General features: G+C 28.2%; 2 protein-coding genes across 3 annotated transcripts; both read right to left on the bottom strand.

Annotated features, from left to right (window-relative positions):
• Positions 1–1,296: 1,296 nt before the first annotated feature.
• On the bottom strand, positions 1,297–24,330 carry LOC113850003 (beta-galactosidase 6). Of its 2 annotated transcripts, XM_027480310.1 has the most exons (19): positions 23,951–24,330; positions 23,047–23,142; positions 22,824–22,936; positions 22,661–22,727; positions 22,480–22,572; positions 22,238–22,381; positions 21,883–21,977; positions 21,642–21,747; positions 21,364–21,448; positions 21,172–21,290; positions 20,917–21,081; positions 19,597–19,778; positions 19,369–19,460; positions 19,177–19,286; positions 18,956–19,063; positions 18,188–18,295; positions 17,931–18,076; positions 17,608–17,781; positions 1,297–1,306 (listed from the first exon to the last, which is right to left on the bottom strand). In XM_027480310.1, exons 1-18 carry the CDS (start codon positions 24,116–24,118, stop codon positions 17,625–17,627), a joined length of 2,154 nt encoding a protein of 717 aa, XP_027336111.1. In that variant the 5' UTR covers positions 24,119–24,330; the 3' UTR covers positions 1,297–1,306; positions 17,608–17,624. The 2 variants fall into 2 exon arrangements, with proteins under 2 accessions (XP_027336111.1, XP_027336102.1); XM_027480301.1 differs by lacking the exon at positions 1,297–1,306 and having other exon boundaries at positions 17,598–17,781.
• On the bottom strand, positions 2,748–13,625 carry LOC113849996 (beta-galactosidase 10). The gene is made up of 19 exons (XM_027480288.1): positions 13,292–13,625; positions 13,118–13,213; positions 12,884–12,996; positions 12,673–12,739; positions 12,473–12,565; positions 12,123–12,266; positions 11,807–11,895; positions 10,879–10,984; positions 10,696–10,783; positions 10,435–10,553; positions 9,579–9,743; positions 8,871–9,067; positions 7,746–7,855; positions 6,528–6,637; positions 5,192–5,299; positions 4,920–5,030; positions 4,592–4,803; positions 3,737–4,073; positions 2,748–3,052 (listed from the first exon to the last, which is right to left on the bottom strand). Exons 1-19 carry the CDS (start codon positions 13,442–13,444, stop codon positions 2,942–2,944), a joined length of 2,529 nt encoding a protein of 842 aa, XP_027336089.1. The 5' UTR covers positions 13,445–13,625; the 3' UTR covers positions 2,748–2,941.
• Positions 24,331–26,028: the final 1,698 nt, after the last annotated feature.

The raw sequence follows: 26,028 nt of genomic DNA, 5'->3' as shown, positions 1-26,028 counted from the left end.
GCTACCACTACTTATATAAACTATTATTGCCCGAGGCTCCGAAAATTTACCTTGTTTTATATGTCTATTGAGCTTCATTCTCATAAAATTAATGAAAAATTTTTATTATTCTTTTATGCTTCTTTTATACTTAGCACTAAAAGGCATCATATACAAAAACAACTTCTAATTTTAATGTAAATGAAATGAAAGTGCATAAACTAAAATTGTAATTAATTTTTTAAGAAAAAAAAACAATTTGATCTTCTAATTTTATTGTTTCAAATTTGTTTTCTAAATTTTTCTAGTTCAATTTCGTTGTTTAACTTTCATTTTTTTCTTTTGTCAACAACTTTTATTTATTTAGTTTCAAATTAGCCTTTTTATTATAACAAATATTATTAGAAACTGCTTTTTTAAATTGGGTCTTTTTATTTATCTAATTCTTTATGTACAGGCCACAAAATGTAATAAAATTTTGGGAGAAAGGTTGTATGTTAATAATGAGGAAAATCCTAAACAAAATAGTTGTTAAACTATATAGATTTTATTAGAAAAGCTAAAATGAGTCTTAAAGACTTGAAAAAAGAATTTTGTCGTCAATAATAATTATGTTTAACCCGAACATGATTATTTTTTTATGAAAAATATCTTTTAAATTTTTTTTGAAAAACAACTCGCTTGAATCTCTCATTTTAATCAATAGAATCATGCAAAAATTTGATACATTGGTTGCATTTCTGTTAATTGAAGATATCCTCAATCAATTTCAATAATTATTGAACAAAAAACATATAAAAAAATTATATCTAAAAATCAAAGTTAGATGAAGACGAAGATTAATATTCATGCTTCAGTCTCTGATTTTAACTAATAAAATAAGAGGTTTTTATTTTATTTTATGTATAAGTAGTAACACCGTGTTTATAAGAATCTCTCAATCAATTTTAACAATTATTAAAAAAATTTAAATTTTAATAAAATTTTAACAATTCAACGATGTTGCAATACGCAGACTAAATATATTTAAATTTTTATAATACTTTATTTACTATTTAATAGTATTTATCAAGAGTGTAAAACTTATATTGGACATGCATTTGCAAATTTTAAATTAAAAAAATGAAAAACAAAGTAATAAGAGTTGATGAGATAAAAATAAATGAGATACATGAAAAAAGATAATTTTTATTAAAATTTTAAACACATTTTTTGAAATTATTACAAGAAAAGGAAGTTCAAATTTTAAAAATATTTTTGTAAACATCTAATTTAATCTGAAACTCTTTCATTTAATTTTTATATCGTTTAGTTTAGTTTAATTTAACTTTATGCTATTTTTTTCTCGAAACTATTTAATTTACTTTATGAAATTCTAGCATAATTTTAATTGTATTTAGGGTTTGAATTTCTTTTCTTCAGTGGTTTTCCTTGATTGAAAATGATGAATAAATTTCTTTAGATTTCGTAGCATTAACCAAACTTGTAAAAAAAATGATAATAAAAAGAAAAAAAAAACGAATTTATCAAATTTATTTCACATATTTTTATTGGAATAAACTGAGAGAACTTTATTTTAACTTTAAGAAGTTATTTAATTTATTTCATATACTTCTATTGTTAGTTTTTTTTGTACATTATTATTTATTCCACCTCATATTTATTTTATTTAACCTTTTTTTGGATATTTACATTTTTTATTAGTTATTATTATTTTTATTACTTAAAATATTTGAACAGAATTTTTCAATATATACAGACTGTTTATAACTTATGCATGCATAGAAAAATATTATGAAAAATTAAACATTTAAAAATAAAATTAAGATATGAACTTTTATATTATAAATAAAAGTATATTGTTTGGCAAATAAAATATTAGTAGCGCTACTCTTCTTCACAATTTGTCACGTTTATTAATTACACTCATTTTGGTGTAATGATTTTACTTCTGCTTTACTTTTCCTTCTTAATTTTTATAAACTTTTATATTTTCATAAATAACTATTTCTATATTTATAAAATATATTTTATTTTTATTTTTTAATTTAAATTTTACTTTGAAAAATCTTATATCTTAAATTTATTTTTTAATTATATAAATTATTGATATTTAATTAAAAAATTACTACACCACACAATAAGTATTATTTTAAAATAAATCGTATTTTAAAATCATTTAGTTTTATAAAAATTTTATCATTTTAATACATATTATTTGTGGTTAAAGTTAAGTCATAATATTTTTAAAAAATATTATTTAAAATAATTGTTATATATATAATTGTTTATAAAATTATAAAATTTTGTTTTTAATTATTGAATTTTATGTGTATTTATTCTAAAATAAATACCTATGCATTACATGAGTTGTTAAACTAGTAAGAATTTAAATATATTTAAAAAAAAAAAACCTTCATTTTCTTAAATTCTATGCAAAACCTTAAATGTCAAAGGAAAAACAGAGGGAGTAATCCTTATAAATATCTTACAGAACAACAACAAATATTTCAGTTTATACATATTCTGAAATTCTCATCTCCACCACCATTTTATTAAATCTAATCAAATGCAAAATGTTAGGCTAATTTCAACTGCTGTAAGATCTGCCATGAACTTATCACTTATAATCGAATGTTTCATCACCTTACTTAAAATTTTTAGCAAAACGTGTAAGCAAAATCTAAAATAGACCTTTAACTCCTCTCACATGGTTAACGAATCAAAATATTACCACTAAGGTGCAGTTTAAAAGGCTCAAGTGAATAAAACGCAGTGATAACCCAATTAATTTATAGATAACGCATTTACAGCAGATTTCCCTGCCATAAATTATACATTGGACTTTGCCGATAATATTAACATATGCAAAATTTTCATCTGCTTCTTTCAGCCAAGCTGGTAAAATAAATGGTGTAATGCAATGTTCCAATTATCTCTTTCAGAATCCACAGTTTCATAATCAGCTACATACCGCTTCCACTGCAAGTTTCCTTGATAAACCAGGACACAAGTTGGTTTTGAAATTCTCTTTACTTAATTTTATGACACATTCATTTTTGTTTAGGCACGCCTGCAACAACAAGGAAATGTATAAAGATCTATCAGTATTATAGTGTCTTAAAATAAAAGACCAAATAATTAATGAAACATTGCTTGAAATATCTTTCTATGAAAGAAAAAGACAGATAGCTGAGGCCTGAGGGTGACCTCCATATGCTAATTTCACTTTAAGCAAGAAACAAGGGGTGACCTTTTGGATTAGAAGGTCAATTATGGATATGACAAATAAGTTTTTCTAATGGTGTCTAAGGGAATCTATACATATTAAATTTTTATTGAAGATCACGAAATATCACAAGATTCAATATGTTAATAATATTAAATGCTATAATTTCTAATAAACTTTATTATTTATTATTATTTTTATTATATGCCCTAAAACCCACGTTAGAAAAATGATGATAAATTTATGTAACAAGTATTTGAAATGCTTAAAACATTGAATTCCAATGTGGTATTCATGATGTCACTTTGCAAATGAACTTCCCTGAAAAACAGAATGAGGTTCAGTAGCAATTTGAGATGATTACCAGGCAAGAGTTAAAAGTTATAATAATTGTGATAAGGTCCTTTTTCAATTGTTTATAATGCACATACAGCAAAGCTAATAGGATTCTTGCACATTGCACAGTCAATCACAAACATTGTGTGTTTAGATTTGAACTTGAAAAATATGAATAGCAAAGACACATACCTTCTCAACAACTATGCTAGAATTCGGATCATGGCAATCTCCCTTAAGGTAAGACCCACATGATCCAGAGGGGGTTCCAAAGCTAGCAAACTTTACAGCAGATATAAGAGAGTTACTGGGGCACGTTAATCGGGCAAAAGGAATGTTTTTGTAATTCTGTATTTTATTTTCAGCCTGAGCAAGGAGTCCAACAGAGGGGTAATCCTCAGCAACATGGGCACACACTCCAGATACTTTACGTCTCAGGAATGTAATCTTTTCTGGGTCTCCACCTTTCTCCTCAAAAATAACAAGAATATTTCCAGAAGGCTTGAACCAAGATCGTGGAACATGATACCTGTCCACAGGAAATACAGAACATTTTATTAAAACAAGAATGATATATAATTATGAGACCTACCAAATAAATTTTTAGTTCTTTAATGTTTATAATGAATGCTTTCAAGTTTCTACTCTAGACAACTTGTCAGATTGGTAAATGATGTAAGAAGAACTATAATAGAAAGTAAATCCATCATAATTATAAAAATGCACTAAGGATTCTAATTCACTAAAGTAATCGAGGACTGCCTCATGAAAAATTAAGCAAAAATACAGAACTAGCTAAGCTTTCTAATATACCCTTATATTTGATAATATGAACGATCCTTATCAATGCTGCGCCATCAACAACATCAATTTGTACAGAAATCTTATTTTAGTAATTTTCTTGGCCTATATTTACTAGTTATGAAGGTTGGCACAAAACTCTTTCACCCACTTTCAGATTAGTTGATATATTTAAGGTAAGACCTTTCTGTATATAAAAAAGGAAAAGACAGTTCATTTATACTAATCAATTGTCCATAGGCTTACCATTTCTGTGTAGGTTCTCCACAACCGGTGTCACATTTGTCAGGGTTGAATTTGCCTCGGTAATCACATTCTTTAACACAGTCTTCACTCTTGAATTCACTTTTCCTAGGCCAATATCTTCCTATTTCTTCTCCATTTAGCCAGGCTAGGCCTTTTCCCATATTCAACATATCCAAACCAACGGGATCATCCCCAGGTGCATCCACAATAGTCTGCAAGGCCAAAGAGTTTTAAAAGACACTTCTCCAAAAAACACAAACTAAATGAAAGATGTATTGATAATTTCCATCAATAGATGATGGCAAAAACAAGAAAGGTCATCCATTACCTTGTACCATGTCAATGGCTGCATTTTTGGTGGTTCTGAAGTAGATGTCCACTTCACATTATTTAACCCATCTCCCTGGTATATCCTTAGATGTTCTCCTTGAACTCCAATCTGAGAAAGCAGGAAGTATAAGAGATCAAATGATAAAGGCAAATAAAAGTTTTCATGGTTAATACCATCAATGGTCTTTAAAGAATTGAACAACATTTCTGAAGTAGTAGGCGTTGCCAATATATATCTATTTTAAGATCATAATGCAAAAAAAAAAGTACCTTGTAAGTCCAGGCATAAGAAGACAAGTCTATTGTCCCATTGTTGAGTCCCTTAATCTTCACACTTGTTAGTCCTGCCCCAATGAAGTCATAGAATGGTCCAGCTGTCTAAACACAATAAAAAAATAGTAATGAGAGTTCAATTCATTTAAAGGAGAATGAAAACAATTAGACACCTTACATCAAGTCATCCTCAAATCTCATGGTTTAACAACCAATGACTCACAGCAGTGAGAGCATCTGTATCGATATTTTTAAAAAAACTAAAAATCATGAAGAATAATTTCAAATTAAAGTTTTAGTCTCAATTAAATTCCTTGAATTTCTATGATCGTTTTTAAAATTGTGAGCAAGGGGAAAAATACTATAAATTTGACTCGAAGCTCAGGAACAGAAAGAAATGCAATTTTGGAAAAATTGTGCTCTTTGTCCTAATGTGTTTGATAAAACTAAAAATTTAGCAGTGAATTTTTCAGTAACAAGAATTACACACTGAATTCATACATTTAAAATTGTTGATTTTAGCACTGAATTTAGACAATCTACACCAAAACAAACTTTTTTGAACACTTCTTCTCATAATTTTGTTTTTTATAGGTACGGAATAAAAACCACTAAATCAATCTAAATGCTGAAAAAATTTCAGCAGCAGTGAGTTGAACTATAAAATTGCCAGTCAATAATCATAATATAAACTAAACACATTTCAAAAAATGAGAAACCATATCAGAATTAGATGATTTAAAGAAACATATGTTGGGCTTTCATGCATTCAATGTGGGGTTAACCAAATTCAGTTTAGTTTTGAACACAAGAAGTCATTTATAAGTCTTTATGATCTGAACTTCAGATGAAGAATACACACACTGTGAGTGGTGACAGAATACGTCACAAAAAAACAGGTAAAAAAAATATTGGAAAATTAAGAAATAAATTATTTCATATATGGGATTCAATATTATGAAACAAAATCATTCAAATTTCTAAATAACAAAGAACCTAGATGGCAACATATACCTAGACAGTAATTAGCAGATGGGGGTGACATCATTGAAAATTACATTCAATTACCAGAAAAGTGATCAATATATAATTACATTTTCCCATATTTGAACTCAAGCCACTTATAAGGCACATAGTGATAGAAAAGTTGTATTTCTTAGGAATTAATACAAGTGCTTAAATTCTAAAGAAAAAATGCAGCTGGTGTAGCTCTTCCCAGGATGGTGGTCTGATCTTATTTGCATTTGGCATAAGGCCCATTCAGTATTAAAAAAACTGAAAAATCTCAAGAAAAATGCATGGTGTAAATTGAATTCTAAACAGAGTAACTCACCTGTAAGCCAACAGTCAAGCACAATAAAGCAATTTCATTTTTCCCTGCTTTGAGGGAGATGGGATTCCTGAAAGTGAATGGGGAATGTGTACCATTTCCAGATGCAGTACCTAAAGAAATAAGGTTAAAATTATGAAAAATAAAGGGAAAAAAAAATTATAAGAGAGATTAGGTTAATCTTGGTTTATGACTTTACTCATCTACTAGTTTGAAGTGTTGCAATTCAGTAGTTTCACAAGTCCAAATAAACAAAGGTTTCACTATTAAACAAAAGGTCATATAACAATTCATTTCCAAATTGACACTGACAGGGCAACTGAATGCCTGTAATTGAATGGCACAGCAAGCCACTGATATTCAGGCTTTGAAGTGATTGGTCGGATTAAAGGAAAATAATATAATTTTTATGCAAATCACTTGCGTGATCTTCTTACTCTCAAAGAAACAGGATTAGCATGTAAAAGGTAAAAGAAAATTTGTTTCTTTTCCTTTATTTTATTTTTTCTTTCCCTTTCTTCCTTTTATTTTGAATGTTTTTTCTCTAGTTAATATAAATGTGAAACAAAGGCTCAAATTGCTTGTTCACTTTCATAAATTAAGATATGATTGTGGTTTCACTCTCATGTGATAAGTACTGTTATGTCATTGCTGTCAGTATTAAAATGCTTGTTTAAGATTTGTACAACAACATAACCCAAGGTGTGTCATATAACCGCAAAGTAAGAATACATTCATGTAAAGTAAACATAAGACCCTTGTCTTCCCATTGCTGATTCATAATAATGAAAACTCTAAAGTAAGCGAGGGAAGCAGCTAACGTCCAAATTACATAGATCCCCCTGAGATTTAACAAAATTGCAGACTTCTCTATTTATTTCAGAGACTAAATAAGAAATATAGCTTCCTAATTTTAGATTCAATGTATTCTACTGATGTCAAACTTAGAATAACTCATTTTATATAATTCTGAAAATAAAAAGAGAAATCCTTTTAATTTCATTTTACTTCACGGGATGTGTATGTAATTAAATCTAACAAACAACATCTTATTCTTAACACTTAATTTGTGCAAAGGAAGGACAACACAATTGCCAAGAAAAACGAGAGGAAGAGGCATATGCTGAGTTTCATAATGATCTACAACTGTCAAATGATCACACAATGATAATTGATTAATAAAATATAAGGCAAAGTAATTATTATCTATCAGAGGATAACCTTGATATTCCTGATTCACAAAAGCATGGAGAGCATGACCCTTGGATTCTATTTGAAGAACTGGTTTGCTTCCATTCTTTAAGAAATCTTCATTTTCACTAACAAGTATACTGCCAACAACAGAAATTTGAGCTTTAATTGCAATTTTCGACACAACTACTTGAAAGTACACTAATTTATTATACATGTCATGTCAATTTCTATTACATTGCATACAAATGAGTTCCTAATTTATTATGAAAAGAATCCGTAATATAGCACAAATCCTAACCGTCCTAACCTTTTTGAAGAAGAGAAATCAGATTTATAAAATATTTCAGAATCCTATAGCCTATAGCACACTGTAGTGATATTCAGCATGTTCATCAAAGTATAAAGTGTTAACAGGGAAGGATAGAAGCATAAAAAGAAAATTTTATCCCTGATGGCAGAAAATCATAACAAGTCATTGGCATCCAGATTTGCTTTTAGCAGTCAGAAATTCTGGCAATTATTGAAAACAAGGGGTAATGGGGAAGTCACAGCTCTTGTTTTTAACAGCTTGGAACACGAACTCTTTTTGACTCCCTAACTATTTGATAACAGTATTCCATAAGTTGTATGCTGTGAACTATTCAGGGTTTTATCAATTGGAATCTGCCATTCATTATCCTTCACCCAACCCACCCATGAGAAGAAAAAAATAATATCAATCATAAAAGAAAAAGCAGAGTATTATCAATGACTTATGAAGAGATTTCCAGCATTGAATGTGATTTACACTCTTATTTCTCCAACATGACAATCATACAGACATATGGACATATTTAAACAGAAAATACCCCAATATTGCCTCAGAAAGCATACAAAAATCAGCAAAAGTTCTAAAACATTGTAAAATAAACACCACACTTTGACCACAAAAAATGTTCACTAACACTGTCTTGATCAATGATGCAGGTATAACTATACTCAATAAATTAATAAATTATGCATAACTCTCAACATCTACATTTTTATAGAAATTACTCATCATGTTAAAGAAATTATTTATGATACCAGTTCAATATTATGTATAGGAAGTAGGAACATGTTTCAATTTTTTATCCTTGTAATCCAATTGTTATGCGTTATCCTAAGACAAACCTTGTTGTATGCCACAGGTAGTCAGTAGTATCTTTGGTAGTGTTGATGAGATCGACAAAACCATTTTTGACAAAGTCTGCCTTCCCCCAGATTCCTGGGTTCTCCTTCCATACATCCCATTTGAAAGAATTTGCACCTTTATCTGATTTCTTTAAATTCTCGGGAATCATTGCAATTATATTTGTCTGGGAAGTAACCTGTTGAAGATTTCATGACTAAGTGCAATAAACAGAAAAAGAAGTATATAAACAGGTTACACAACAATATTTTGATACATTTATTGAGAAGTTAGTAATGATGATTGCAGTGAACTGATAAAAAGGAAATGAATTAAGATGATAACATATATTGTCGAAAAAATTCTGACAGTGATTTTGGTCAAGCTGCAAGTCTCAATTTCAGTTTCATAGGGTTGCTGCTCGCATACATCTAAACATCAAAATTTCAACAATGATAATGGTAGGATTGATATGATTTTGTCTAGGTGTATGCCAAATTCTGTTCTTATACATAACCAGCAAATTTTTGTTAATTTAAAAGAAACCTCAAACAGGGTTCCAATGTAATTTTTGATATCACTACAATTTAGATCAATGTTGCAAATTTAAACTAATCCCCTGACGTTGGATTATGGTGAATCCTTATACAAGGTTAAGTTACATTATTAAGAAAACATGTCAGCAGAATGCTGGAATTGCAATAACTTACCTTTGCTGTGTTGTACACTACATTCTTGCAATCAGGAAGAATGCTAACAGACCAAGCTGGCAAGTGATATGATGCATTCCGGAATTCCACTGTCTTGTCATTTTTATCATCAACATTAGAAATAAAGGCAGCACATGCTCCTGATGAGTCAGTATAGACATCAGCCTGTAATACAGTAGTTATCACATAATGGCTCATAATTCTAGATAAATAGATATTAGAAAATATCAAAGGGCTGATGTTAAACTGAGATTATTAAGTATGGGGGTGGTTGCAAGGGTGGATTTCTAAAGGTCAACTAATTTGGTGGTATAACAAAATTGGTCAGAAAAGCTCAATGCCATATCAAGGACCAACTCTCCACATGCTTAAATTAATTGGAGGCATAAGCATCAGTTATATGTCCAACAGCTGACAATATAATAAAGCTAAAATATGCTTTCTTGAACTAAACATTACAGTCCAATCATCAAAATTTTGCAGCCTCCCTAACCAATAAAATCTACTTCCTTTTATAAGTCTAGCTCATAACCATTCTAGCTGTAAAGGCAGAAATTACTAATAAAAGAAATAATCATACCCTCTCCCAGAAAGTAAATAAAAGAAAATTTTGGCTGTTTTCTAACGAATGGTTGAATAATAAGAGAGGAAAATTCTGCTCTTCTGACACAGATGAAGTGACATGGTAACATTTCTAAATTTAACTGTGATATGTGCATATCAAAAGATTCCAGCAGCAAAATAAGGTCTAGAATATGCCTATTATGATTTGGATGAGAGGGAGGTTCAAAACTAAACAACAGACAATCTATTTGTAGTAGCCATTAAAGTCAAATGTTTAAAGGAAGGAAAGTACCTCCACAGAAGGGCCAAGGGAAATATTAACTGATTTACCATTAAGCAATATATGTTCACATAACTTGATAGCTCTGTGAAGTTCCTTAAGATGTCCCCATTTTGGAAGCCTAGGTAACCCTGTCATTATATGATAAATTTGTTAATCAGTCATCTTTAGCATTGATTGTAAGAACTAACAAGGACTTCTTTCAAAATACAGTAAAGAGACCTGTTCATAAATCATATACTACAAAATAAGAAGTTCAGTTAGATGTCTTACCATACTCATCTATTGGGGCATCATAGTCATAACTTGTCGTAATGAATGGACCACCTGCTGTACGCCCAAAATTTGTTCCTCCATGATACTAACCCACAGGGATAATACAAAGAAGTCAACATAAGAGAGAAATAAAGTAAGCTATGGAATATCATTTATATATGTATGTGTGTATGTATGTACCATGTAGTAATTATGTACACTTCCACCTTTCTGGAAGAAACGAGCAACAGAAAATGCAACATCTTCTGGTGGCCTGTGAGGATCTCTGCCCCCAAAAGTTTTAAACCTTAAAATAGTAGAAAATCCCAGCACATAAGAACATTAAATGTAAGATACATTCCCTATTGCAAGATCAAAAGCAAATCTTAAACTTTTGCACACTTTTAACTCCCCTACCCTGGGGAAAATAGAAGGGAAAAGAAAAGTATCCACACGGTTAAGGTTCTAAATAAACTGAACAGGCTAAATTTTCAAAACTTGCACATGCTTATTATTTGCCTAGGTCTAAATTTAGCAGATGCATTTAGTCCATCTTCTAGCCTTTTGCACAAACACAGTTTTTAAAATCCATGAACTAGTTTAAAATGGTAATACTAAAATTTGGCAATTTCTAAAACTAGTTTAAAATGGTATAAGATGGAACCAGTTACACAAAACAAATCAGTACAAAGCTGTGTTTAGGTTGGTTCAAAACTAATTCTAATATTGAATTTAGATATCAAATATGAAGGATTCAGATCATTTACATTTAAAAAAAAGTTTGCATTTTTATTGACTAAGTCAACCGTTGCATGAATGTCATCTCTTCAATTATATCTTATCCAATAATCATTCATATCTAGCTGGAGGAGAGAGAATTGGGAATTAAAAGGGAGTGGCTTTAAAAAATGAATTTGGCTTTTGACAGTTTAGGAGATGGCCAAACACCTACATACAAAGACCAACTCCACTGTACCTAAATATCTGGTTTTGAAAGTTTCCAAAAACCCCCCACCAAACATTTTACAATAAAATAATTTTCAGGTTTTCTTGATACATAAACGTCAAAGAAAAATGGATATTTAGCTACAGGGAGCAAAGGTTTAAAGTGAATCCAGTTCCAGCATACCATCCAGGCCAATTCTCAGTCCAAATTTTGGGCCTATTTGGAGAAGTAGGTGTAAATTGGTCACAGTAGAATGAGTTACATGTATCAATCTGCAAAAGAATCACGAATAGCCAGGTTATCATCTAAATGTGAACAGATGCATAGATATTTATAATAAATACATAAAAAGTAAACATTTAACTATTTTTAAGCATGGGCAAAAATCGTTGACATGTATATAATGAAATTTTCATTATCTTAGCGTAACAAGCACTGAGAAACTAAATTTAATTTGAGTTCACAATGTAATACCGTCCCTAAGAAACTATAATATTACCACAGGATCTGGAGCATCCCATTGTTGGCACATTATCCAAGGGACGCCTATATTTTGAGAAACAGCCATCTTTGCAGCCCATATTGCATATTTCTTACCATCCTCTTTATAAAAGTTCTCATAGAATCCATATTCATTTTCTATCTGCAATATTGTGAAGATGCAAAACAAAGTCATTGGATCGCACACGTTTTTGAGGCCAAAGTAGACAAGCATATAGAAGCAATGCTACCAAAAAGTAGTTGTTCATAAGCAAATCCAAGTGAAAAACCTCTCTATCCTGTACTGCCAAGCCCAAGATACAAACACAGCCACTGAAAACAAATAGCAATGTTTAATGTTATACTTGCCTGGGCTAAGATTATTGGGCCCCCTTGTGAAGCAAAAAGCTTCTCTTGCTTCATAAGGTTCACAATGTATGTTGTAAACTTCTGCATATGATACTGAACCACAAAGAAAAGCCAAAAAAGTTATTTGACTTCAAAAAAATACATAAATATGTCATGTTAAACCTTTTTTATCAGTTACAAATCAAAATCCAACTACTCACCATGAAAGGCTGATTGTATGTCCGAAACACAGTTCCTGGAATATAATGTAGCCATACCGGTACACCACTGTAACAAAAACCAGGTTAAGAATTATAGAAGCACAATCAACTTTGCAGAAGTAGTTAATATCAATTAATTCTTCCATGATCCACCACTACAAGTTTAGTCTCTTTAACAAAAAGAAATAATGCAAAAATGACAAACACTCACCCAAAATTCCATTCTGCAGCAACAAAAGGACCTATTCTAAGAATCAAGTACATCCCAGCCTGCTGAACAATCTTTGCAAACTTGACCAGATCGAACCTTCCTCCAAAGTAATACTACAATTATAAGGGAGAGAAAAAAAGAATCTTAACAGTTAAAACCTTATCTAACACTAAAATTATAAGCTCTAATCATAGGATTATCCAGAAACCAGGACGCAAGAATCTAATTACTGACATTGCCTGGAGAAAGCTCATGACCATTCCAGAAAACATAGGTTTCAATAACATCTACACCTCCTTCCTTCGCTGTTTGAACAAGACCAGGCCACATCTACCACAAACAAACACATTACTTATTATCAAAACCACAAAAACAAAAGAAAAAAAAATTGAAATAAAAATAGCTAACCGCAGGAACGCTTCGAGGATAATGAATGGAAGCAGATAAAAGAAGCTTGCGTTGGCCATCGATGATGAGAGAACGACCATCGTAGCTCACATTTCCAGAGAAGGCCACCGTGAAAGTCACCAAAAGCAACAATGAAAGCAAACACAGTTTCATTTTGCTGTTCAATGCGGAATAGCTATGTGTGTGAGTGTGTTGGGGTTTAAATGGAGAGAAGATGAGGCCGAAATAGCGTTAGTTAAGTGAGAAACAGAGCACGTGTTACTGTTGTTAATCATTCAGTGTCAAAGGTCATAGATACGTGGTTTTGCTCCTGTTAAGGTCTCATAAACATCATAACCGATTCCGACACACCCATATTGCCAGCTAAAGACAACTTCAGCATTTTCTTTTCTTTTTTACAAGATCGCGTTGGATTGTGATGTTAGATTTTCCATAAATTATATAATGCTGCTTTTTTAGTAATATTTATGTATCATAAATATTTATTAATAATTACACGATGTTGCAAAATCTAAAATATTAATAATGTTAAATTTTATTTTATGATTCAAAAGTGTAACTAAAAAAAGAGTATACACGTGGGAGCATCTTCTCTGCATTGTAAATAAATAAATAAAACTCCACGTGTTATAATGTTAAAATCTCATTTCTCACTCTTAATTTCTTTAACTTTAAGTTTAAAATAATAAAATATTATATGCAGTTGAAATGTTGAATAAACTGGATCTGATATAGTAATAATGTCCTATAAAGTACTAGTAGTGGTAGATGTTTTAAGATGTTTTTTAAAAGTACTTGTATTTAGAAGTAATGACTCAAATTTAATATATAATAATATATATCAAATAAATATTTAACCAAATTTATGAACTAACTTGTGTTGACTCAACAAAGATCATAAAATTGAATAGGTTTTATGATCAACTTATTTAAAAGACTTAATTATTTGTTGAGTCTGTTGAATAACAAAATGCATCTTGTCATTTTATGGTGGAAACCTTAAGAAAACCATTTCTAGAATTAGGTCAAAGAAAGAAAGTCACGCAATTAGGGACTAGATTTTATGATCAACTTACTCAAAAGTTATGTTCAGAATTAGGTGAAAAAAAAATTAAAGTCCCTCAAACTTAGGAACATAAATAAAGAGAGTTAAGTATTTAAAGTTTAAAATTGATTTATATATAAAAAAGGTGTATTTAATTTGATTCATTTATTTAAATGAATTAACTTTGAAACTGAAACTTCACCTGATTAAAAATCTTGAACTAAGATTTAACTAATTATCTTATTTTTGACTTGTTTTATTTTTTTTTATCAACTTTGGATATTTTTTTATTAATTCAAAATAAATTTTTTAATAAAAAATAAAATAAATATAAATTTTATCTATATAAAAATATCTTAAAATTTAAAATAAAACATTTGATCATGAAAAAACTGAATTCATTTTGAAAAATTATAATCATTTAGGGAATCAACACTCAACACAGAATCCAAAAATGAAAAAGTGAGTTTATACGTAAAGAATATATATTTGCTTTTAAATTTTTATAAGTCAATATTATTATATATTTTTAAATAAATTAATAATAATTTTATTATTTATTCACTTGCTACATAAACCTATTTTAGAACAGTTGTATCCTTGACATGAACTCTCACTTGGATGAACAGTAATCCCAAAGCATCTCTTAATATGTTACTACTAAGTTTTGTATGTATTCTTTATTATTAAATTAAAAAATTCCTTAATACAAGATTAGCAGCATATTGCATAAATATTTAAATTTAATAAATTTATAAAAATATTTTTTAATATTGAATATTTTATTATATTAAATCAAACTAAATTAAAGAGTTAAAATTTTAAAAATTATGAAAAAATTATAATAAATTTAGATCAAGATTAAATATAAATTATTTTTCATTTTATTAATATAATATGTCAAAAATTATAATTTAAAAACAAAATTTAAATCAAGATTGTAATTTTAAATTTTAATTTCATCTCTTTTGTGATATTATTTAGAGAGAAGACATGGTGTTTCATTCCAAGATTGGAAAAGTCATTATGCTCAAAGAGAATTTTATTTAATACAATATATAAATATAAATTAAATAAAAATAAAACAATATTTATTTTTAAACTCTAAATATAAGATATATTGCATGAAATAGTAAAAAAGAAAAAATTATAAGAATATTCTCATTTAAGATAGTTTTTAAAAAATATTATTTAAAAACAATTAATAATAATATTGTAAATATATTATTAAAATAAAAATAAAAATGCATAATGTGATTATTTTAAATTAAATAAATTTTCTGAAAAAGAAGTATTTTAATTATTACTAAATGTGTTATATATATATATATATACTTTAAAAATACACTAATAAAATTTCTGAAAGGAAAAAGTTAATTTAAACTTAATTTGTTATTTTTTAAAATTTTTCTCATATAAATTTTGATTAATAAGTTAATCCAAACTGTAACTAAACACAATAAGAAAAATATTTAAAAACATTGACTTCCCCTGGACTTAAAAACAAAAGAATACACAAAACGACATACAATTTAAATAAGCTACTAAATTTATATGATTGATTAAGTAATAAAAAGGTATTATAAGTGATATGATATATATTTTTATTTTATTTTAATCTTTGAGTTTTTCATGCATTTTATTTTCTATTATTTATTTTTCTTCATTCTTATGTAACACTGCCATTATCGAAAATTATCACAGTGACCACCATTTGCATTCTCTATTAATGACTTCGCCATCGCCACTGCCACTTCTCCACCACTATTGTCCTTTCTCCACTACCACATCCACTTCCTATGCAATACAAAGCTTCTCAAGGGTCTTGGAAAGATAAAGAAGATAAAGAATCAATTATATATCAAAATTTTGTGTTTATATATTAATCGTATGTGACTTAAAGAACTAAAGTGAAAGATAAAAATAAAAGTTAAGAATTAACATATAATTTTTAAAATTTAAAAATTAAAATGTTCAATACTTTCCATCTTAAAGATTAAATTAAGAATTTAGTTAGACAATTTTTTTTTTAGTTCTCATATTTACTCTTAAAAGAAACAATAATTTGGCCTTCTAATTTTTTTTCTACTATTTTATTGTTAAATAAATTTTAATATAATATATATATAAAAAATATTTTATTAAAATAATTTTTTTATCATAAAAATATTTTTTATAAAATTTATTTCTTTTCAACTTATTCAAATTTAAATTAATATAAAAATATAAAATTTTATTACGTCAATGTGTGTGATAAAAACAAGAAATTTTATATAAATTTTAATCTTAACAAAATATTTTTTTGAAATCTTTGTTACCGTGTTTATAGGCTTAAATGAGTATTTTATATCCTTCTTAGATAAATAGATATAATTGTTTTAATATTTTAAAAATAAAAAATATTTATATTTTTATAAAATGACTTCATTATCTATTATACATATTTAATATATCACTATTAATTTTATATTAAATATGTATAATAGATAATAAAAGTTAATGATGTATTTAAAAAAATAATTATTTTTAAAATTTTAAAATATTAAAAAATTATAATCATTTATTTTTTAAAATATAAAATATCATCAAATTTATAAGTAGCATAGTAAATATCTTTTTTTAATATTTATTTTATTTTTGTATTCTAATTAACGGTGGGTCATTAATTGATTCACTATGTCCCTCTTCAACAAACTCATGCTGCACCCAGCATTCCTGCTCTAAAATAGCCTACCAATTTTTTTTCACTTATTGTTTTTTAAATTTCAAGTTTACAAACTGATTTTAAATATTTAAATCATAAATTTTTATTAAAATACATTTTTATAATTAATATTTCTTATAAAAATTACTATTTTTAATTACTTTAAATCAACACTAAAAATTAAAGTCAAAATTTTCTTTTTCTTTTTTATTTATGGTTATGCATGCAAACTTCGAATATATCATCAAATTAAGATATTAACCAAGAAACAAATAAATAGTATCATTAATATATTTTAACATAAATTTTAATTTTTGATTTCTTTTGTTTTTGGTCAAGAATTTTTTTGATTTCTTAAGACAATAATATATTACTATGTATGCTCTAATTAGTTAATTTTAAGTAAAAATCCAGTAGAGTAAAAGTTTCAGCCCCATGATTTTTTGTTTGGAAAAAATAGATAACAATCTCTTGTCGGTAGACACAGATCCGAAGAATATCTGATTTACAAAGAACCAATCTGGATCTGCAGAGGTTTTAAGAAAGTTATCTTTTTTATTCTTTAACTTCCTTCAAATATTAAGCTAAGAAGGAGAGGGCAATGATAATTTAGAAAAATTTTCATGTAAATTTGTGACTGAAACAGTAACCAAGGAAACATGAAGAGGGTTCCCACCACCTTCCTCCAGCAAAACCAAAACGTTTCCAGATTCATTAAGGAAAGACCGAGGCACATGATACCTGTGACAACATAATACATTGCATTAATTAGAGTATCTGAACATTGTCACATTTTCTTCCTTTGTTCTCTGTACAATACTATGAGCAAGTAGAATATATTTACTATGTAGTAACAGAGAAATTGAAGGTGCCCAAGTGGGTTATCTTACAGTGATTGCGAAGGGTTGCCTTTGGAATCATGAAACAAGATCCAATAGCGACCAATGCTTTGTCCATTTACCCAAGCTTCACCTTTTCCCATTGAGCTAAGGTCCAAAGCAACAGGGTCATCTCCCTCTGGTGTGTCAAATGTAGTCTAAAAATCCAAATTGTCATTAATAATTGTCACACTTCTATGATAAGTTTGCATATAATAAAGGGAAATATGTCATTAGAATCATAGCCACAGCTTCCTGCGTCATTTTACCTTGTACCAAATGAGTGTTTGTTCATCAATATTTCCTAGTTGACTCCATTCAATATCACTGCTGTTTTCTTCTTTATATACTTCTAATTGCTCCCCCAGTAATCCAACCTATATAATGCACGAGATGAGTGAAAAAATTTACACATATGTTATGGACAATTTTGATTATTAGATTCTTCCTCTGTCTCGTATTAAATATTATCAAATCTTATATTAAATATCACTGAACCTTTTTATTTATTTTAAATTATTTGTTTTAAAATATTAATTACTTTTTTTAATAATATATTTATTTGTTAAAATTTTTTTTATCAATGAACTGTCAAGTATTACTGTAATTCTTAACTAATTACTATAATAACTCTAATGTTATTCTGACATGGAGAGTGTTTGCTGCTATTTTCATGTATTTATACCTATTTAAGAATTTTTAAAAAAATACTCTTGTTATTAATATGGTTATAAAAGAGAAATAATGATATTTTAGACAAAATTACTTAAATGGAAGTGACAATAGACACACCCTTTTAAGATTAATTATTTTTAACTAACTACTATAATAACTTCAGCACTTTTAATAAGGAGTATTTCAGTAAAATCAAATTATTTTACCATAGTTGATAAAATTAAATATTTTCTTAAGATGTGTACATTAATATTAATATTAAGTTACATATAAAATATAATGATCAGGGATATATAAGTAATAGGCAACCTAGCAATGTCAATAGGTATGGGGTTTAAAAACAAGATTGGATAAGAGAAAACCTGATATCCCCATGTAGAATTGGTAAAATTAAGAGACTCTTCTTCACTGCATTGAAGTTCTACGCTGATTAAACCAGAAAATCTTCTTTCAAGAAATGCCCCCGAGTCCTTTATATGAAACACAATCTCAGACAAATGTTAGAATTAAGTATTGCAAAGACAAAGGAAAATATGTATATTATATATAATCATATATCAATGAATTTCTTAGAAACATATACCGGTAGTCCAACCATAACGCTGAGTATAGAAAGGTTGTTTATTCCTTCATTTACTGTAACAGGGAACTCTAATCTGAATGACTTTACATCATGATTTCCATGTACCGCACCTGACAGATTTAATTAGAACAAAGTAGTAAATTAATCATTCAAGTTAACTTCCTTAAAAACTTCATACTCTCGTTTATGTACCTATGTATGTGTTGTTCATAAAAGCATGGGCAACATGAGCAGCAGACTCAACACCAAGTGTTGGTTTGGTGCAAGATAAATTATATTCAAACCTGTTCATAAAATCAATTGCTTCAGTTATTTGTTCAATGTTTTTGAACAATATGTGATATAAAAATGGAATAGATAGTAATGAATGAGTGATATATTGGACAGATTTTTTGAAAGAAAAGAAGTCACATAACTAACCTAAGAGTATACCAAAGGTAATCCGATTTGTCTTTAGTTGTATTCATTTGCTCAAGTAATGAGTTTGATCTTAGTGAGGTGTCATCAAAGTTTGGAATGACATCTTGGAATTGTTTCCAATCATTCACTGAGCTGAAGTTTTGTTTCGAACTAATGATCCTTGTGTTGCTTGTTGTATTTACCTATATGCATAAAATAATATTAAAAGACTAAAACAGAAAATCGCTTGATTTGGTGTATATATAATTAAGACAAATGTCGATTAGTGTCTAAGAGTTAAAAAGGAATTATTTTTTATTAAAATTAGGACATATTATATTTACACTTCCAAAGGGTTGACAAAATTTCATTTGATATCCCTCTTTTTTTATCCTATGCAAACTCCTCTAATTGTTGTAATAATATGACACGGTATATTCTTCTCAGTTACACAAATTACCTTATTTTTTATGCAGTTATGGGAATGGAAAAAAAATTAAAGTAATGTAAAAAAACAAAAGACTATTAAGTAAAAATATGTTAAACTTTGAGAAGTTGTGAATGTAATTTACTTTAAAATTATTATTAATATACACTAACCATAATTTGTAATGTAATTTTAAATAATAAAAAAATTAATTTTTTTTTATTTCTTAAAACTTTGTTTGAAAGTTTAAAAAGAGAAAAAAAGAAAGAGTTCAAAGAATAATGGAGAGGAGGGTAAGGGAAGAGAAAAGAGAGTTAATACTCCTTCCAATTTATAAAAACTTAAAAATATAATATTATAAGGATTTTGAAAAGTTTATAAACTTTTCTCTCTTGTATAAAAATTTTAAAACAAGAATAACAATCACATAAGTCTTACTCTTCTTTCAAAAACAAACTATCTTGATTTCTTATGCAATTATAAGATGAGAAACAAATTAAAGTAATGTAAAAAAAAAAAAAAAGAATGTTAAGCAAAACTATGTTAACATTGAGAAGTTGTGAATGTAATTTACTTTAAAAATTATTATTAATATACACTTATCATGATTTGTAATATAATTTTAAATAAAAAATTTCTAATTCATTGATTTTTGAGGGCTTTGTTTGAAAATTTGAAAGGAGAAAGAATATAAGAGTTTAAAAAATAATAAAGAAGATGATAAGTAAAGAGGCAGGAGAATTAATATAAAATCTTCTAATTTAAAAATTTAAAAATATATAAGCTTAAGAGAGTTTTGAGTCTAAAAATTACAAAACAAAGATAATCTTCACATAAGTTTTGTTTTTTACTCTTAAAAATTAAAGTAATACTGACTAAAAAGACTAATTAATTCAGACAAAGTAATAACTTACATTTGCGGTATTGAAAGTCACATTTTGACAATCTGGTAAGATACTTATTGACTTAGGGAGCAATTCATATGATCTGTTGCGGAATTGGACAGTAATCTTATTCTCTTTATCATTGTTTATAAGGAACGCAACACATTCTTCTTTTCCTTCTTCAAAAACATAAGCCTGACCAAAATAAACCAAAACCTATCAAATATTTGAATTTTAATTAATGAAAATAAACATATTGGAAAAAGAAAATGTGACAGCACTCACCTCTTGTAGTTGACCTAAAGAGAAGTTCCTCTGTGCTCCTTGTAATAAAGTGGCAGAGCAAGACTTTATTACATCATGTAACTGCTTGAGATGTCCCCACTTGGGTTGCCTGAGTAAACCTAACAAGAAATTTTGTAACATTTGAATTTTAAATAAGGTGAGGTACCAAAATAATTTATGTTGTACACTTACCATATTCATCAAGTGGGGCTTGATCATAATAGGCTGTTATAACATAAGCAGAGCTCGTTCTTCCAAAGTTGGTTCCACCATGATACTAAGTTTGCAAAAAATGTTAATTAGATGTGTATACTACAAGATGGTTGAAAATGGTATGTTTGAAGGACACAAAATGTCTAGTGAAAATCTTAGTTATTACTCAATTGGTATATTTGTATGCAAATAATATGAGCTTATTAAATTTATTATGTTTAGTTCTAGCAAGAGAGTCTTAAAAGTAGTAACAATACCATATAATAGTTGACATAGCTTCCATTTCTTGCAATAAAAAGAGTGACATGGAATGCAATATCTTCGGCAGACCTTATGTATGGCAATCCACCGTACACTTGATAGCTTCAAACGGAAAAAAATAATAGTTAATTATGTTAAAAAAACCCTTCAATACATATAAATTAGTGAGTATTATTATTATTATTATTATATGACATTTAATTTCATTAAAATTGAACGTATGATGGAGGAACTTACAACGATGTCCAATTTTCAGTCCACAAGGCAGGCTTATTGGGGGAATTTGGTCCCGTAAAAGTTTCTCCGCACTTCATGCCGTTGCATGTATTGATCTATATAAATCAAAATAGTTTACCCTTTAATTATTCACAAACCTTCCAAAACAATTTCACATAAATTTTATTTTAATTCATATTTCTAAATTTATTTATTATAGCCCATCAAAATCTATGTAATCTGAAATGATGCACAAACAACAAATGTTTCATATATCATAAATTGAAGAACTAAAATAAATATAAAAAGGTATACCAAAAACGTAAACCATTTTTTGGTCTAATTATAAAAAGGAGTTGGGCCGAGCAGAACTAACCACAGGATCAGGAGCGTCAGTTTGCTTGCACATTATCCATGGCACACCAGTCTGAAGGCCCACTGCCATTTTTGCAGCCCATTGGACATACCGCGATCCTGCTGTTCCAAATGGCTTTTGGATATTTTGATATTCATTCTCAATCTATATTATTATATTCATAATTAACATTAAAGAAATAACAAATCCATTAAACTAATGAATATATAGTGTCATTTGTCATTAACAGCAATTCTTTGTACCTGTGACAGTATAATTGGGCCTCCTTGCGAAGCATATAAGCCCTCTGCTTTCATCATATTCACAATTTTTGTCGTGAAATTTTGCATGTAGAACTAAAATTGGAACACATACATGAAATAAGGGGAAATAAAAAGAAAAAAAATAATAAACAAATAATGTGACATAAGTGTAGCGGTGTACCTTGAATGGCTCATTATCAGTTCGGTAGACAATGCCAGGAACATCATGCAACCAAAATGGAAATCCACTGCAAATTCATATGTTCAGTAAACATAATCTATTCATTTTTATACTTAATTTCGCTTATATAAGTTGATATTTTGTTATTGGAAATGAAAAGTACCCATATGTCCATTCACTTTCGATGAAAGGTCCAATTCTGAGGCATACATAGAGTCCTTGAGCTTGGATTTCCTTTATGAATCTCACTAAGTCATATCTGCCGCTGAAATCATACTGTGTTGTATGTGTTTACATCTTAAGTATTTGTTTAGAATATTTATATATAAGTATTTGTGTACATTTATGATATTAATAAAATTTGATCTATTCAAAACCCCTTATACCTCTCCAGGTTGAGGCTCGTGTAGATTCCAAAACACATAGGTCTGAATCACGTCCAATCCTCCTTGTTTTGCTTTTGCTATCAAATCTGGCCACATCTGTAACAACAACGTTTTATTTGTAAAAAACTTCACCTTTTGTGTCTTTTTCTTTCTTTTTGTTGATTTGTATGTTCCCTTTAAGCAATTGACATGTAATCGTTAAGTCTACTCTTGACAAACTTATGGATGGCTACTTGCTTTTTCCCTAAAATAAGAATGGGTTAAACTATTTTAACTTTGCTAAGAAATATTAAAACTCTTCAAGGAATGAAAATATGATAAGTAAAAGTAGTTATTGTTATTTTTAATGACTATAAATATTAGGTGAAGATATTAAAAGTACTCATTAACTATGCTAAGTTTGCATTAAGTTGAATATACTTCTGAACTAATGCAGATATGATTGGGGTGGGTTCACAACCAGAAATGATTGCAATGGCGAACTTGACTGAACAACCAAAAAGTTTGAGGAAGAGGCTTTGGTACCCGTGATGCAATAGTGAAGTGGCAACTGTAAACAGTGTAGTTCTGTGGTTTAAAAGGGAGAGCATGGTGGCTACAGAACAACTTGGTTAGTTAATAAAGTGATCAATCAGTATATGCATTGCATTGTTCAGACACAAGAATCCCAAGATGTGGCTTCATATTTACTAGTCCATAAAGCCCCGTGACCTTAAAAAAATCACGTTATCAGAAATTAATCATGGCATCAAGGAACATGTGCTTATAGAAGAAGAATCAAGTTCATCAAATGGGTGCTATGGAATCACAAACCAGAGAGACATTTGTTTATTTTCCAATACATAGACTTCAATTAGATAACATAGAAAAGGAAACATAAATAAACAGATAAATTTGAATTTACCTGCGGAGTGCTGCGAGGATAATGAATAGAACCCGAGAAGAGAATTTTTCTCTGGCCATGAATGATAAGAGATCTTCCATCGTATGTGACCTCAGCTTTTACGCCAAAACCTTCCATTATTCTGAACGACACCAACAGCATCACCAAAGGCACCACCCACTTTTCCATCTCAAGCTAACACAGTTATCTCACTCACCTCTTAATCTTCCTCTCTTATTTATATGTATATAAAAAACTTGCGGCAAGTATGAACAATGTTATATATATAACGGTGCAAATATGGCCAAAAAATGCAAAAGAAAAGAGTTTAGAGAGTGACAATTGAAGTGGGTAACGAGGATGTTGTAGGGTTGCCACCAAATTCTGGAGTCTTATTCAGGAATATCAGCACTTAGCGTACCCATGAGGAACAGTTGCAACAGTTCCATTTCCAATTAATGGAAACAAGTCATGCTTGCTGCATACAAATTCACTTTAACTATTAAGGTTCATATTAAATATTTTAAAAAGATTATTTTTTTACTGGAAATTAATATATTTGTTGCATTGAAGTTATACAAGTATAATGGATATCTTTTTTAAACTCAGCCTTAGGTATTTATTAATATTTAATTTTGTTATTACTTTATTAAATTTAATGATATCATGTGAATTTTAATAAAAATTTACTTATTATGTATTGAATGACATACGTCCAAAAAAGTTAATTATTTATTATTTAACTGTAGTATTGCTTCTACGGCTTTGTTTCTGAGTTCATATACTCCAAATTTGCGGTCTCGGCAAGATAATAGGAAGAGGCCTCTGAATGAGCAACAAGCATTATACTAATGTTTGCTAGTTTAAGGAACCCACAATTTAGGGACCATTGATTTTCAAGAATTAGGGTTTAGGGTTTAATAATTTCAGCATAATTATTAAGAGTAGATTGTAAGATTATATGGCATTCTCAATTTTAAAACTTTACAGCTTGAATAAAATCTGATATTCAAGCTGTAAAGTAAGTCATTTACACAATCTAAAAATTAACAATAACACTTATATATGTGTATTTGGGGTGAAAAAGGAACAAAATAAGTACGAATTTGGTAATTTAAAAGTTTTGAATATATATTTCAGAAATAATATTATATTATAAAATATTTTAATATAAATAACCTTATATTCTATACTAAAGAGGAAAGGAATTATTGAAATGACTCATTTAAAGACGAAAAATCTAATTTTGATAGGTGAGGAATGATCCATAACAAAAAAAAAAAAGGAAATTAATACTAAATAATTATTTTAGAATTTTAAAATTAATATTAATAATTGAAAATACTTATTATCAATAAGAAATAAATATAAAATTAAATAAACACATTTGATAACTGTAGCAATAATTAATCATTTAATCAATTAAGAGCTCTCCCATCTTTTAATATTTTTTCTAATGATTTTTTACCACTTTATTAAAAAAGCAATAAATAAAAAAATACATTTATTTATTATTTTAAAAATATAAAATGCATTTAATAATTCCTTTATTTACTGCCTCCGTTCTTATCAGTCACAGATTTGTATTTTTTATTTTCATCAGTTACTTTAGAAGTCTAAGCAAATATTTATTACTTTTTTTTATTATGCTTTTGGCCGTTACAAAATCCTTAATTATTTTACAAATTTACTATAAGATAGATGATTAATTATAGTAAAATTAAAAAAATAAATGAAACCAAATCAGAGAGGTAAAAATGAAAAACGAAAAAGAAAAAGACAAATTATAGGAAAATCAGAGTTGTCTTAATAACTTATCTATACATTAATCTATAAAATATATTTTATTTTTAATATTTAGATTTAATGAGTAAGACTAATAAAAGTTCAAAAATTAAATAAAATTACAAGTTAGGTAATAACTTTTAATAAATATTAAGATATTAACTAATTTTATTAAACAACTTCAAGTGACGTATAAAAAGAATAGAGGAAGTAGTAATTATGAGGATTTAGTGATTTACCAACATAAAAGGAAAAAAATTAATTATTCTTAGTAATTTCATAATTGATGAAATTATAATATTAAAAAGAATTTA

This window comes from Abrus precatorius, unplaced genomic scaffold, assembly GCF_003935025.1.
Source record: "Abrus precatorius isolate BTA unplaced genomic scaffold, Abrus_2018 Scaffold10, whole genome shotgun sequence".
NCBI classification, from domain to species: domain Eukaryota; kingdom Viridiplantae; phylum Streptophyta; class Magnoliopsida; order Fabales; family Fabaceae; genus Abrus; species Abrus precatorius.
This window is presented reverse-complemented; position numbering and strand designations above follow the sequence as displayed.